Genomic DNA, 14,566 nt, shown 5'->3' with positions numbered 1-14,566 from the left:
ATAACATGTTTATCTCCTGGTACCTGACAGTTGGACCAGACCAACAACCATTAGAACCTGATGGACCAGGTGGAACCCATCAAACATGTTGTCCAGTGAGGAGAATGAACTTTTGGGACACAGTGTTGGTGAATAAATCAGCTCCACAGTAGAAAGCAGTGAATCATGATGAAGGTTCACGTAAAGAAAGCCGTCAGACTCTGAGGAAAGCAGCTCATCAACTAGAAATTAGAATGTTTTAATACGTATAAAAACAACAACAAAGACAACACTACAGGAAGAGAGGGGTGGTTTCCATGGAGACGGTCCTGAATAGTCTGTACGTGACACCAGTCTGTTTTTAGTCTGAAGCTCCGTTGGGTCCAGCAGGTATCAGTCCATCCCTCCGAGGTCGTGCTGTTTGTACGACTGTGACACCAAACCTCCTGCAGAAAAACATCCAGAGTCAGAAACAAAATTCTGCTGAGGTTCAACCGGTTACAAACTACAGCAAAACAAAAACAACCGAAGAACAATCGAAGGTTCATCTGGTCAGGTTTTACTTCACTTCATTTATAGTTAATATTCTGGAACTGAAACTAAGCATTCAACATTTAGTCTAAACATCTAAAAACTGGATCCTTGTCTGGTCAAACTTTAACCATCAGATTCTACTGATGTTAGAGCCTCAACAGTTGGAGGAATGTGGACCAAAGGCTGGATTTTAGTAGAAACATGGATCCATCCATAGATAAACACTGACAGGAACTTTATGCAGACACTAGACCAGCCTGGTTGGAGATTTTTCACCTTTTCCCCCATTTTAAAGGGCCAATAATTGTTTGCTATTGTAATGCTGGGTAAATTTGAGTAATTTTAGACAAATTTCAAGTCATTTTGGACCATCTCTATCTATTTTTTTGGACAAATTTTGAGTCATTTTGGATTCCAGTCACCTTAGATTGTATTTATGACTCAGATTTGTTCTAAACAACTGAAGTTGGTCCAAAAACACATCAAAACTTGTTTAAAATGATGCAAAAATGGTTCAAAATTCCACAAAATGTGTCCAAAATTACAACCAAATTGTTCAAAACTCATCAAAATAAACAAAACAAAGCAAAACAAAGTCCTGGTGTTCTATCTGATGTTAACCCTCTGAAGTCCACCGGCAGCTCACTGTTCCTCAGAGCTTCAAAGTTAAAACGATCCAGGAGCTGCTCGGAGTTCAGACAGGATGTAGACTTATGGACAAACAGAACAGACAGGAAGTGAGCAACTGCTGCAGACAGACAGGAACTTCACAATAAAAGCCCGGGGAGCGAGGCGGGAGTGGGAGCAGGAGGGTCAAAGGCCAAGCAGGAGGCAGTCAGGAAACAAGCTTCATCCACCAGGACACGCCTACAGCCGACAGCCAACCACAGCCAGAGGGTCTATGAGTGGATCTACCGGAGGATCTACGAGAAGATCCACTGGAAGATGTAGTAGAGGGTCTATGAGAGGATCTATGACAGGATCTACTAGAGGATCCACCAGAGGATCTACCAAAGGATCCACCAAAGGATCCACCAGAGGATCTATGACAGGATCTACCAGAGGATCTACCAGAGGGTCCATGAGAGGATCCACCAGAGGATCCACCAGAGGATCCACCAGAAGATCCACCAGAGGATCTACCAGAGGATCTATGACAGGATCTACTAGAGGATCCACCAGAGGATCTACCAAAGGATCCACCAGAGGCTCTACCAGAGGATCTATGAGAGGACCCACCAGAGGATCCACCAGAATATCCACCAGAGGATCCACCAGAGGATCTATGACAGGATCTACCAGAGGATCCACCAGAGGATCTATGACAGGATCTACCAGAGGATCCACCAGAGGGTCTATGATAGGATCCACCAGAGGATCCACCAGAGAAGAGTCAGGAGGAACCACATCACTGATAACTCTGAAGTCAACCTTCTAACTTTCTCCTGCTGTTTCTGATTAAATTTTCTGTTCATTGTTTCCGTGTTTGTAAATGATCCCAAACGATCCTACAGGTTAGAGCAGAACCACCTTTGGTCCAGGTTCTCCTTCAACCTCTGCAGGTCTGAGCCCATCTTCAGGTTCAGATCTTACCACACCCTAATCTGACCTTCAGACAATCAGACGCTGGAGGAGGAAGATCTACCAGGACTCTGCTCTGGTCCAGGTTAGATATCTTCTACTCTGACTCAGCAGACCAGTTCCATGTTGGTCTGTGATCTTAATCTGATCTTCTGCCACCTACAGTATCTACAGAGATCAGAGAGAACCCTCAGAATGATGCTGGCATCTACTGCTGCTCTGCTGGAGTCACTTCTCCTGTGAACTTTCCTCTCAGCCTCAATCATCTCATCTCCAGGGTGTCCCTCTGTGTCGGCCTCCTCATCCTCTCTGGACCTCTGAACTTCCACAACATAAATTAAGTTGAATCTGTCCTTTTTAAGAGACACAAACTGAGACTTCCTGTCAAACTCTGTTGTTGTAACTCTGCTGTGTGAAGTTGAAGAGTTTATTTGCAAAAACAGATCATTCCATTTTTAGACATTTTCAGAAAACATCTTTTTCCATTGTTTACTTGAAATAATAATAAAAAAAATTTACTTTTATGTATTTTCTACTGATTCAAATCCACTTAACTTCAGTTTGATTGATATTATCTCAAGTAAACAATAAAAAGAAAAGTTTTGCAAAACAGAGTTATCTGTTTTTACAAATAAACTCTTCAGTTATTCATCATGTTCCTCACATTAAGGCCTGCAGATGACTCTTTATGTGTTCAGTTTCCGGCTGATAAATGGTGTATTTTGGTGATTCAGCTGGCTGGTTCTGACCCGGCTGTGGCTGGACCGTGGGCTGGAGGTGGAAGCAGCACAGGGAGGTTTGGAGGCAGCCGATGGAGGTCGGACTACAGGGCGGCAGCAGCAGCAGCAGCAGGGCCGGGGTGGTGGTGGGCTTACCTGAGGCCAGGGCCCCCTCTGCCCTGCCCTTCATCCCTCCTCCTCCTCCTCCTCCTGGGCCTGAGCCGCCCAGAACCTCGGGTACCACCGGGAAGGAGGGCCGGTCACCCCTGTAGGGCTTGGGCCTGAAGGGGAAGTCTTTGTCTTTACCTTTGGAGCCTTTGGGCCGGCCGGCGGTCTTCTTCTTCGACTTGCCGTCTCCCTTGACGCCCAGCAGGGGGTGAACCTCTGGGAACACAGAACCACAGCCCACATTAGACGACGGTATTAGCCTCGTTAGCACAGTGGACATTTGAGCTGATGTTTCCGTTTCACTCGGTTCTGTTCCATCAGCGACCGTTACTCAGGAGCTCCATCCACACTGCAAAAACTCCAAATCTCACCAAGTTTTATTTTTGGTAGTGTCTACAGATACAGACCCGTACCCGTAGCCTGTGGGCTACGGATACGGCACTTTCCATTTGCCAGACAGATACGGACCCGTACGTGAGTCTCACGAGTCAAGAAGCTGCTAACCACTGCAAACTGTTGAAAGGTAAGCAAAGGTTAAGGTTAGGGTTAGTGTTAGGGTCCGTACCTGTAGTACCGATGCTACGGGTCCGTACCGCGAGCGTCTACCGGGAGTCATGTGACCAGATCTTGCATATCTGATTGGTAAATGGAAAGTACGGGTCCGTACCTCCAGCAACTACCTTTATTTTTAGTCTAAGTGTCTCATCCCACTGGATTTAAGATAAATTCTCTTAACCAGAGACATTTCAGCAGATGGAGGGACTTGTTTTAAGACAATGCATCTTAAATATCCTGTTAAGTCAAACATTCTCGAAATTATCTTGTTTTGAGTTGAATTTTACATGAAAACTCAAAACAAGTTTAACCCTCATGTCGTCCTGCGGGTCAAAATGACCCGTTTCAAAATGACCCGTTTCAAAGTTTGAAAATGTGGAGAAAAAAACAATTCACAGTGAAACTTCTGATGTCCACTTTTTCAACATTTTTGGGAAATTTTTGAACATTTTTTGGTGGAAAAAAAAAATATTAAAAATGCTTTTAAAAGAACGTTCACAAAAAAATCAACCAAAATCCAGCAAATTTCACAGAATTTTGGTTGACTTTTGTGTGAATGTTCTCAAATAAAATATCAGAAGTTTTACTGATAAATATGGAATCATTTTAGATATTTTTAGGATTTTTTTGGAAGATTTTTACTCATTTTTACAAATATTTACAAGAATTTTCTTGCCAAATTTGGAGATTTTTTAAAAATAAAACTAAGGAATTATTGGAATTTTCTTCCTGACATTTTTTCAAACTTTCAGAAATTTGGAGAATTTTTTTGCTGAATTTTTGGATTTTTTTCAGAAAAGGAAACAGTATTTTGGTGCCTGTAAATGAGGACAACAGAGGGTTAAAACATCTCAAATTAGGAGGTGACATGAAAGCAAAAATCTATTTTTGAGTGAAAAACTGCTTCTTTTTTTTAAAAAAACATATCTGGTATATTTTAAGACACCTAAGCTTGAGAATCCTGGTAAAATAGAGCTTAAAATAAGTTTTCTGGCTAACTTTAAGATCTCAGTATTCTAAATATCACATCTTATTTCCAGAAATCTCACCAAGACATTTTTCACTTCTTCTGTTGGCAGATTTTTCACTTATTTCAAGGTAAAGTTCCTTGAAATAAGTTTTCTTCTTGTTTTGAGAGGGGCATTTTTTCCAGCTTAAAGAACCTCAAATAATGTCCAAACGTATTCAGAATCTGTCCAGAATGTCTCAGACACATTAGTCACTGGTAAAAAAAAACGCTGCTAGCAAACTTCACACCATCTTCCTCAAGAGACCTCTGGTCAGAAGTCCTTTATCACCCCCAGAAGTCTTTGTCATGGTGCCCATTGGTGCTGAACCCCCACAATGCACTCTGCTTTCACCTCCTCTGGTCTCTACAGGATTAAACAGGAAGAGGCTCCACCTGGTGGAACAACCAGGTACTACAGCAGATCAAAGCTACGTTCAACACTTGATCTACATGCACTGACATCATGGAGAGAATACAGGTTTTCTACATCTTTTGCAGCTTGTTGAGCCTCCAAAGAAACATATAAATAGTTAATTATCTTCAGTTCGGTTCTCACCGTCGCTGGGAACCCCCTGCAGCTCGATGGTGGTGGTCCGAGCCTTCTTCTTGGCCGGACCTCCCTCAGACGAAGGCTGTCGCTGCTTCTTGTCACCACTGGCCAGCGCCTCATCCGGAGTGGCGCCCTGAACCGAGGCGTCCGGTGGAGGACCGAAGGGGTTCTCCTCTGGATCCTCCACCTCAGGGGCGATGGGCAGGTACAGCAGAGCCTTATAGTCCTCCAGCTCCTCATCACTGCACACAGGACGGCAGATTTACTCACAAAACCAGCTGGAATTCAAGTTTCCAATAGTCCTTGAACTACTCATCGGTGAGATGCCTTTTGGTGGGTAAACTTTATCAAATCCAAACCAAAAATCCTGACATCTGATCAACATCAGTTTGTTTTATGTGGCTGAGTTAAATGAAGTGTTTGCCCCACCAAAGTCTGACGGAGTCTTTGTGAAGACAGTTTGAGGGTTGAACTGGAACCAAACTGGTTCTCAGCTGTGATTCAGAAGATCAAACGGATTCTAAGACTCAAAGTCAGGATCAGAAGATTCAGAAAACTTCTCAGGTTAAACAGATGATTTTTTTTTTTTCTCACCTGCTGCAAAAAGCCACGATGGGATCAACAGTGGTCACGTCCACCTCTTCATCCTCAGCAGCGTCTGCACCTGGAACAAGTTCAGGTCTGAGAAACCAGCAGGAAACCAGTGGAACCAGCAGGAAACCAGTGGAACCAACAGGGAACCAGTGGAACCAGCAGGGAACCAGTGGAACCATTGGAAACAGCAGGAAACCAGTGGAACCAGCAGGGAACCAGTGGAACCAGCAGGGAACCAGTGGAACCAACAGGGAACCAGTGGAACCAACAGGGAACCAGTGGAACCAGCAGGAAACCAGTGGAACCAGCAGGAAACCAGTGGAACCAACAGGGAACCAGTGGAACCAACAGGGAACCAGTGGAACCAGTGGAACCAGCAAGGAACCAGTGGAACCAGCAGGGAACCAGTGGAACCAGCAGGAAACCAGTGGAACCAACAGGGAACCAGTGGAACCAGCAGGGAACCAGTGGAACCAACAGGGAACCAGTGGAACCAACAGGGAACCAGTGGAACCAGCAGGAAACCAGTGGAACCAACAGGGAACCAGTGGAACCAGCAGGAAACCAGTGGAACCAACAGGGAACCAGTGGAACCAACAGGGAACCAGTGGAACCAACAGGAAACCAGTGGAACCAGCAGGAAACCAGTGGAACCAGCAGGAAACCAGTGGAACCAGCAGGGAACCAGTGGAACCATTGGAAACAGCAGGAAACCAGTGGAACCAGTGGAACCAGCAGGAAACCAGTGGAACCAGCAGGGAACCAGTGGAACCAGCAGGGAACCAGTGGAACCATTGGAAACAGCAGGAAACCAGTGGAACCAGTGGAACCAGCAGGAAACCAGTGGAACCAGCAGGGAACCAGTGGAACCATTGGAAACAGCAGGAAACCAGTGGAACCAGCAGGGAACCAGTGGAACCAACAGGGAACCAGTGGAACCAACAGGGAACCAGTGGAACCAGCAGGGAACCAGTGGAACCAGCAGGAAACCAGTGGAACCACTGGAAACAGCAGGAAACCAGTGGAACCAGCAGGAAACCAGTGGAACCATTGGAAACAGCAGGAAACCAGTGGAACCAGCAGGGTACCAGTGGAATCTACCTGTCTGGCATCTACCTCTCTTTACCTACCTGCCTGGAATCTACCTGTCTTGTATCTACCAGTCTTTACCTACCTGTCTGCTCAGGTTCACTCTTGTCTTCGTCCTCGATGTCAAACTCAGACTCTCGTTCTTCGTACTCGACGTTCTCGTCCAGCTCTTTGAAGTCCGGAGCAAAAGCGCTCCAGTTTTCCTGCAGACAAACCAAACGTTCAGACAAAGAGAGCAGAAAACTACATCGCTGCTACGATCACTGCTGAGGGTTTATTAAATGTCTGCTGTTGCACTAAGACAGAGTAACTTCAACCCTTGGTATGTCATGTAAATACTGAGGAATTCCTGCTGATAATTATCATCTCACCACTTGGTTCTGAGCCCAGATGGACACCACGCCGCTGGAGATGGAGGCGATGATCGGACGGACCGGATGCCACTGCAGCAGGATGAAGGAAAGTCGGTTAGCTGATTGTGAACACCCAACAAACTGAAGCCGATGGTCAGTGTGAGGTGTTCTAATGTGTGTCTGAAGCTCACAGCCACGTCCAGCAGCAGCTCTCCTCTGGTCCCGTGGAGGATCTTCACCAGGTTGCCGATGCTCTTCTCCCAGATGTAGAGGGCGTGCTGCCGGGCCGAACCGGCCACGATGTACTCGCCGTCTCCAGAGAAGCAGCAGCGCTTCCACGGAGTCCTGAACACACACAACGCCTGATTTAAAGCTCTAAAATCCTGCAGGGAAGGAAAGCTGGTCCGACTGGAACAACAGCGAACACATCTACACCCATCAGCCACAACATCAGGACCACTGACAGGTGAAGAACATCCATCATCTTGTTAGAATCCAACATTCTGCAGGGGAACCTTTGAGTTCTGACATTCATGAGGATGTCTGACATCCACCTAAACACTGCAGCTCAAGCAACGCCCCAACAGCCGTCCCTGATGTCAGTTATCACCCTCAACAGGACCATTTACCCCGACACACCACAAAAACTGCTCAGGAGTAATCTGAGGAACACAACAGAGCTAAGGTTCCACACTCTCCAGATCCAGATCTTATTGAGCATCTGTGGGATGGTCCAGGATCAGCCTGATCTAGGAAGGTCCCACCCTGCAACCCACAGGCACCGGGATGGCAACTCAGGGCCTCTGGGGAAGTCCTGTAGCAGCATCCCAGTGCCACAGGAGGTCTCCAGAGGTCCTGAGTCCATGCCCCACTGGGTCAGAGGAGGTTTAGCAGCATAAACGGGACCGACCCAGTACTAGACAGGTGGCCGTGATGTTGTCTGATCACCGTTTCTTCACCGTTTCTTTGATAACATTTAAAGACCAGCATCGTAACGCCGTGCTGACGGACCTGTTGACCAGGTCCTGGAGTTTCTGCATCGGTTCTGGCTCGCCGTCCCGCCCACAGGTCAGGATCTCTCTGCCGTCGTAAACCCTGATGATGCGATCTGCTGTGTTTATGAGGAAGCAGCTGCAGAGAAGACAGAGAACGGCTTCAGACCTCACAGCTTCATCCAAAACTTAGTGTTGTGGCTGTGTTTTTTCCACTTCAAACTTTTAAACAATTGAGATTTCTTTTGATTTGTTTCCATCGGTTAGTTATTTTGGATGTCTTTGTCAAATTTCACGTCACGTTTAAGGCATTTTTTGTATTTCTTGACAAACATTTGGCATTTTAAGCCCATTTTGAGTAATTCTGGATGATTTTTAAGTCATTTCAGACAAAGTTCAAGTCATTTTCAACAGTTTTGTCATTTTAGATAAGATTTTGCCATTGCAATCTAATCTGAAGATGATCTGGGTCAGTTCTGAACCTTGTCTGTCTGACTCCTACTGAGTCTCTAGTCCTTCACCGAGTATTTCCTGGTTTCTTTCCTCTGCGACAGAAAACTGAAGATCTCTGTACAAGACCAGACATTTGAAGAAACTCTGATCCACATTTCTACCATTTCCTTACATTTCAGAGACCAAACAGATTAATCAAGAAGATCAACAACAAAGCTCCCTTCTCACCTCCCTTTGCGTGCGAACTCGATGGACTTGATGGCGGTGGTGTTGCTGGTTCCGGTCGTGACCCTGAACGAAGCCACCAGCTCCTGAGTGTTTGTGTTCAGAACCAGGATCTGCAGCAGAAACAGCAGTGAAGGAAAACAGCAGAAACACCGACGTCCTTCAGATGAGAAGCGCTCACAGTGTTTATCTGGACTTTAGCGGACCTGTTACCGGCTCTACAGCTCCGTTTCTACTGAGGATCGGTTTATATGGAGGTCACATGATCAGAGCTCTGGACCACGAAGGTTAGTGGGTCAGGGGGTATGATGGGTCTAAAGTCAGAGTTTTCAGTCTGAAGCTGGATCTGCTTCACCTGGTTAGATCTCCATGGTGACTGATGCTGTGGGGTTAGATCTCCATGGTAACTGATGCTGTGGAGCTAGATCTCCATGGTAATTGATGCTGAGGAGCTAGATCTCCATGGTAACTGATGCTGAGGAGCTAGATCTCCATGGTGACTGATGCTGAGGAGCTAGATCTCCATGGTAACTGATGCTGAGGAGCTAGATCTCCATGGTAACTGATGCTGTGGAGCTAGATCTCCATGGTAACAGACACCCCAGAGCTAACCTTGTCCTCTGCACCCCCCTACACTCTGAGTCCTGATGGGGTCTCCGTGATGCTGACCTTTCCCTTGGCGTTGCCGGTGTAGATGTACTCGCCCCGCCGGTCGAAGGCTGCCACCACGTTCAGGTCCGAGTCGTCGTCCACCGGCAGGACGACGTGTTTGGAGTCGGACAGCGTCAGCAGAACCGGAGCCGACTTCATGGGACAAACCAGAACTTTGTCCCTGAAACAGCAGAGGGAGAAATGAATCAGTTTGGAATGGACTCAGAGCTTCATCATTCCAGCAGCTAGACGCTGGAGGAAAATCACATCTGAACTATTTCATGTATTTTGACCTTTTCTCTCATTTTAAAGAACATTGAAGTCATTTTTAAGTTTTTGTCATTTTAAACATTTCTGAGTCATTTTGGACAAATATCCGTCATGTTGGACTATTTTTTCTCACTGAGTTTGGAGATGTTTTAGGGCATTTATTCATTTGTTTGTCATTTAAGATGTTTTTGGTCATATTAAACACTTCTTTAGTGACTTTTAAATATCTTTTTGTCATTTAGGATTATGAAGTGATTTTTAACATGCTTTGAGTCATTTGGATTTTTTTGGTAATTTTTCTTTATTTTGGCCTGTTACTGAGTCATTTTGGACGTTTTCTGAGCCTCAGAACTTCATCACTCCAGCAGGTAGACACAGGACATTTCAGAAAGAAAAACAGGTTTGACTCATTCTGAACAAGATTCAAGTAATTTTGGACATTTCTGAGTCACTAAACAAATATAAATTGTCATTCTAAGTCATTTTTAACAGATTTTTACCTCATATAGGAAACTTTTAATCATTCTACACAAGCTTTATGTCATTTTGTTCACCAGATCAGTTTTACATCCATCCAGGTTCCACAGTCTGAACTCTGAATGAAATCTGACCCATTCTGGAACATTTTTCAGTCATTCTGGGGAAACACTAAATATATCTGAAAGGTTTTCATCGTTGTTTGGACCAATTGGAATAATTTTGGGACATTTTAACGTAAATTGTGGACGTCTTCTGTCATTTCAAATTGGTTTTTTTTTGCCCCATTTCTGTTAAATTCTGAGAAACTCCAGATTAACGGTCAGATTGAGCAGAACCGGACAGAACTCACATGTCTCTGGGGTGACACTGCAGCTTGAGGATGGGCGACGGGAAGCGGAACCTCTGGTCACAGTCTCCGGTCAGGACGTCCCACTGAGACACGATGTTGTCCGTGGAGGCGCTGACCAGCTTGTGTCCGTCTCGACTCCAGCTGCACACAAACACACAATAGGAAGCTGCTTCTGTCACACACAAACACGAAGCTGCAGGAATAGTAGCACGACGATAAAATGCTGCCGTGTCTCACCATAAGGAGCAGACTGGGTGGATGTGAGCGCTGATGATTTTGGCGATGCCTCGTGTCAGGAAGTCCCAGATAACGATGCGACCGTCGTTGCAGCCGACGGCCAGCAGGGTTCCCCAGCGGTTGAAGGTGCAGGTGAGGGCCATGCTGATGCAGTCCAGAGTGCCATCTGCCTCCTGACAACACCACCAGAGATTAGTCAACACCAGGAACCTCCTCACAACATCTGGTTCTTCATCTCCAGGAACTTTATTGATGATCAGAGTTCTACCTTCAGACTGGGAATATCTCCAGAGTTCCAGGTCCTTGAAGTCCACAGAGGAGAACGTCTCCTGGAGAAAGTCCTAGAGCACTCTAGAACTGTCTCCAGTTGTCGGTAGGTTTACTCTATAACTGTGTCCAGTTGTCAGTAGGTCTACTTACTTATAACAATGTATATAAGAAAAGTTTTCTATCTTATAACAATGTATATAAGAGTTATCTTGTACTTGCACCTTTCGTGACTTTTTGCACCCCTCTGTTTGTTCCTAAGAGCTCTATAACGGTAAATTTCTCCTTTGTGAGATCAATAAAGTCTATCTTATCTTACCTTACTCTAGAACCTTCTCCAGTTGTCAGTAGGTCTGCTCTAGAACTTTCTCCAGTTGTCAGTAGGTCTACTCTAGAACTTTCCCCAGGTGCCAGTAGGTCTACCTCAGAACTTTCTCCAGGTGCCGGTTGGTCTACTGTAGAACTTTCTCCAGTTGTCTGTAGGTCTACTCTAGAACCTTCTCCAGTTGTCTGTAGGTCTACTCTAGAACTTTCCCCAGGTGCCAGTAGGTCTACCTCAGAACTTTCTCCAGGTGCCGGTTGGTCTACTGTAGAACTTTCTCCAGTTGTCAGTAGGTCTACTCTAGAACTTTCTCCAGTTGTCAGTAGGTCTACTCTAGAACTTTCCCCAGGTGCCAGTAGGTCTACCTCAGAACTTTCTCCAGGTGCCGGTTGGTCTACTGTAGAACCTTCTCCAGTTGTCTGTAGGTCTACTCTAGAACTTTCTCCAGTTGTCAGTAGGTCTACTCTAGAACTTTCCCCAGGTGCCAGTAGGTCTACCTCAGAACTTTCTCCAGGTGCCGGTTGGTCTACTGTAGAACTTTCTCCAGTTGTCGGTAGGTCTACTCTAGAACCTTCTCCAGTTGTCTGTAGGTCTACTCTAGAACTTTCTCCAGGTGTCATTAGATCTACTCTAGAACTTTCTCCTCTGTGGACTTCAAGGACCTGGAACTCTGGACGTATTCCCAGTCTGAAGAAAGAACTCTGATCATTGATAAAGATGAAGAACCAGACGGCTGGTTGAGTCCATCAGGACTGACCAGACTATGACTTCCCTCTGAATCACGTGAACGTTATAAACTGTCATCTTACCTCTGGATAGTTCTGCCCAAATGATTCTACAAGAGGAAAAACAGATTTAGATTAAACATTTCTTTATTTCTTCCTCGTGAACACAACAGATCTGAGGCTCAGAAAAACACCAAGGAGTTAAATCCAGAGAAAACAGTCTTAAATCTGAGAATAAACTCTGGGGTTCCGGACAAATACACGAGGAAAACACAGAGTCACAAGACATCCAAGATTCATCAGAAAGTTTTCTGTAAATTTCTTGTTTCTCCACTGGTTGAAAACTGGATCTAGAGTTCATGTATTTCTGTAAAAAGAAACGAGTTGAGCATCGATGCTCTGACGTTCAGAAAATGAACTCAAACACATGGAATAAATGCAGATTATATCGTCTCACAGCTTTCAAACCTGGACTGGATTCACTAATAAACTGTACGGACTGTTTAAAATCTGCTTTCACGTTTACAAAACTTTTTTCTAACTGTTTCGGAGATTTTCCTCCGTTCATCTCAGCAGTTATCTCTAAACGTTGTAAACGAACAGAAACATCTTACATAGAAGCTGGTTTTATGTCCACATAGTGTTAATTAGATCCAACATAACTAAACTATCAATGACAGAAACACTCAATCCAAACACAATAAGACCACATACAGGCTAACGTTACCTCGCCGTCTCTGCTGCCGTTTTAATGAATATTTAACTTTAATATTAATCACACAGATCAGGGAACTAAATCACTGTGAACTTTTTATCAGAACCAAACTGTTCGCTTCTTTCATTTATTTTACTTTGACCCGTACTGACATGCTAAGCTAACCCTGAAAGCTAACAACAACAAGCTCCCAGCGGAAGCAGCTTCGAGGCCAACAGACGGTAAATTATCGGTAAATTAACGGTTTTCAGCTTCTCACCGAGCAGCTCCAGGTTCATGGCTGGACGTCTGAGGATCCAATGTCCTGAAACGGCCTGTTTTTACTGATATTTCCCTGAATTTAGCTCCTGTTTTCTGGGTCGGATGCTGCCGGGGGACTGGCGCCGAGCCTCCAGTGAGGACCCCAAACAATGCGACCGAGGATGTGCCTGAACGGAAAACAGCGTCCGGGACCTCTTCTTCTTCTTCTTCTTCTGTGGTTTTAACATCCTGCTGCACAGGAGAAGTCAACATAAGAAACATTTTGTAAAACTTTTCTTATTCCACCAAAAAAATGTTCAAAGATGTGTCTCTTTTTCGTTTGTTTTGTGTCGCTTGTCTGATTTTTTGTCATTTTGTGTCTCATTTTTGTTATTTGTCTGATTTTTGTCATTTCTCTCGTGCTTTTGTCATTTTTGTTTCCCCTTTCTCTCGCTTGTTTTTGTCTATTTTTTTTGTCATTTTTTATCTCATTTTGTCATGTTTTGTCTTTTTTGTCATTTGTCTCGTGTTTTTGTTGTTTTGTTTCCCAAAAATGTTGAAAATGTGTACATCAGAGGTTTCACTGTGAAAATACAGATTTAGTCACATTTTCCAACTTTAAAACGGGTCAATATGAAAAACGAAAATCCTAAAATTCAGCAAAAAAAAAAATCCACACATTTCTGAAAATTCGCAAAAACTTCAGGAAGAAAATTCCGATAATTCCTTAAAATTTTCCCTTAAAAAATCACACACCCCCCCCCCCCCCAAAGTGGCAAGAAAATTCTTGTAAATATTTTCCAAAAATGAGTAAAAATCTCCCACAAAAATCCTAAAAATATCTAAAGTGATTCCATACATATCAGTAAAACTTCTGATATTTTTTTTTGAAGAACATTCACATAAAAATCAACCAAAATCCAGCAAAAATTTGCTGGATTTTGGTCAATTTTTACGTGAATGTTCTTAAAGAAACATTTTAACATTTGTTTTTTTCGACTAAAAATTTTTTAAAAATTCCCAAAAATGTTAAAATGTGGACATCAGAAGTTTCACTGTGAAAATATTTTTTCTCCACATTTTCAGACTTTCAAACGGATCAGTTTTGACCCACAGGACAACAGAAGGTTGAATATAACATTCACAAACTAAGAATTTTAGTCTGAAATTAAACATTCCTTCTAGTCAGTGCTTTAACCAGCAGAAAGAACCAAATCTAAGCAGAAAAACGAGACATTTTATCTTCATGCCATTCAAAGATTTTCGCAAAAACACCAGATTCTGTCAAAGACCAAAAACCCTGCCAGCCTCAGAGCAGAGATTAAATCCTGAAGGAGATTTCAGGTGAACTGCAGGCAGAGTTTCACCCAGCAGAGAGAATAAACTCTCAACGCGTTTTACTGTCGTCATCAGGAGCGTTTCCATGACGACAGAAAGTGCTTTTATTTTTATCTCCTGTGGTGGATGAAGGTTCCTGAACACCTCTGATCTACAGGATCTCTGAGTTTT

General features: G+C 44.2%; 1 protein-coding gene and 2 long non-coding RNA genes across 4 annotated transcripts; 1 reads left to right on the top strand and 2 right to left on the bottom strand.

Annotated features, from left to right (window-relative positions):
* Nucleotides 1–222: 222 nt before the first annotated feature.
* Nucleotides 223–13,288, bottom strand: rbbp5 (retinoblastoma binding protein 5). 2 transcript variants are annotated; one of them, XM_022216242.2, is made up of 14 exons: nt 13,077–13,288; nt 12,187–12,212; nt 10,789–10,961; nt 10,552–10,692; nt 9,471–9,633; nt 8,805–8,914; nt 8,143–8,262; nt 7,323–7,476; nt 7,150–7,221; nt 6,864–6,981; nt 5,690–5,759; nt 5,102–5,337; nt 2,970–3,197; nt 223–425 (listed from the first exon to the last, which is right to left on the bottom strand). In XM_022216242.2, the coding sequence occupies exons 1-14, from the start codon at nt 13,093–13,095 to the stop codon at nt 373–375; spliced, it is 1,683 nt and encodes a 560-aa protein (XP_022071934.1). In that variant the 5' UTR covers nt 13,096–13,288; the 3' UTR covers nt 223–372. The 2 variants fall into 2 exon arrangements, with proteins under 2 accessions (XP_022071934.1, XP_022071935.1); XM_022216243.2 differs by having other exon boundaries at nt 3,120–3,197.
* LOC127534041 (uncharacterized) lies at nt 826–2,963 on the bottom strand. Its single transcript, XR_007941971.1, has 2 exons — nt 1,749–2,963; nt 826–1,652 (listed from the first exon to the last, which is right to left on the bottom strand). It is a non-coding gene; the product is annotated as an uncharacterized LOC127534041 (long non-coding RNA).
* LOC127534040 (uncharacterized) lies at nt 11,392–11,854 on the top strand. The gene is made up of 3 exons (XR_007941970.1): nt 11,392–11,495; nt 11,628–11,703; nt 11,803–11,854. It is a non-coding gene; the product is annotated as an uncharacterized LOC127534040 (long non-coding RNA).
* Nucleotides 13,289–14,566: the final 1,278 nt, after the last annotated feature.

Source organism: Acanthochromis polyacanthus, chromosome 5 (assembly GCF_021347895.1).
Source record: "Acanthochromis polyacanthus isolate Apoly-LR-REF ecotype Palm Island chromosome 5, KAUST_Apoly_ChrSc, whole genome shotgun sequence".
In the NCBI taxonomy this organism is placed as follows: domain Eukaryota; kingdom Metazoa; phylum Chordata; class Actinopteri; family Pomacentridae; genus Acanthochromis; species Acanthochromis polyacanthus.
This window is presented reverse-complemented; position numbering and strand designations above follow the sequence as displayed.

What these genes read in the sequence shown, in the direction of transcription:
- rbbp5 (XM_022216242.2), bottom strand. An exon ending in CAGTGTCACCCCAGAGACAT is followed by an intron (nt 9,634 to 10,551) that starts GTGAGTTCTGTC and finishes CTGCTGTTTCAG; the next exon opens with GGACAAAGTTCTGGTTTGTC. An exon ending in GAGTTCGCACGCAAAGGGAG is followed by an intron (nt 8,263 to 8,804) that starts GTGAGAAGGGAG and finishes TCTTCTCTGCAG; the next exon opens with CTGCTTCCTCATAAACACAG.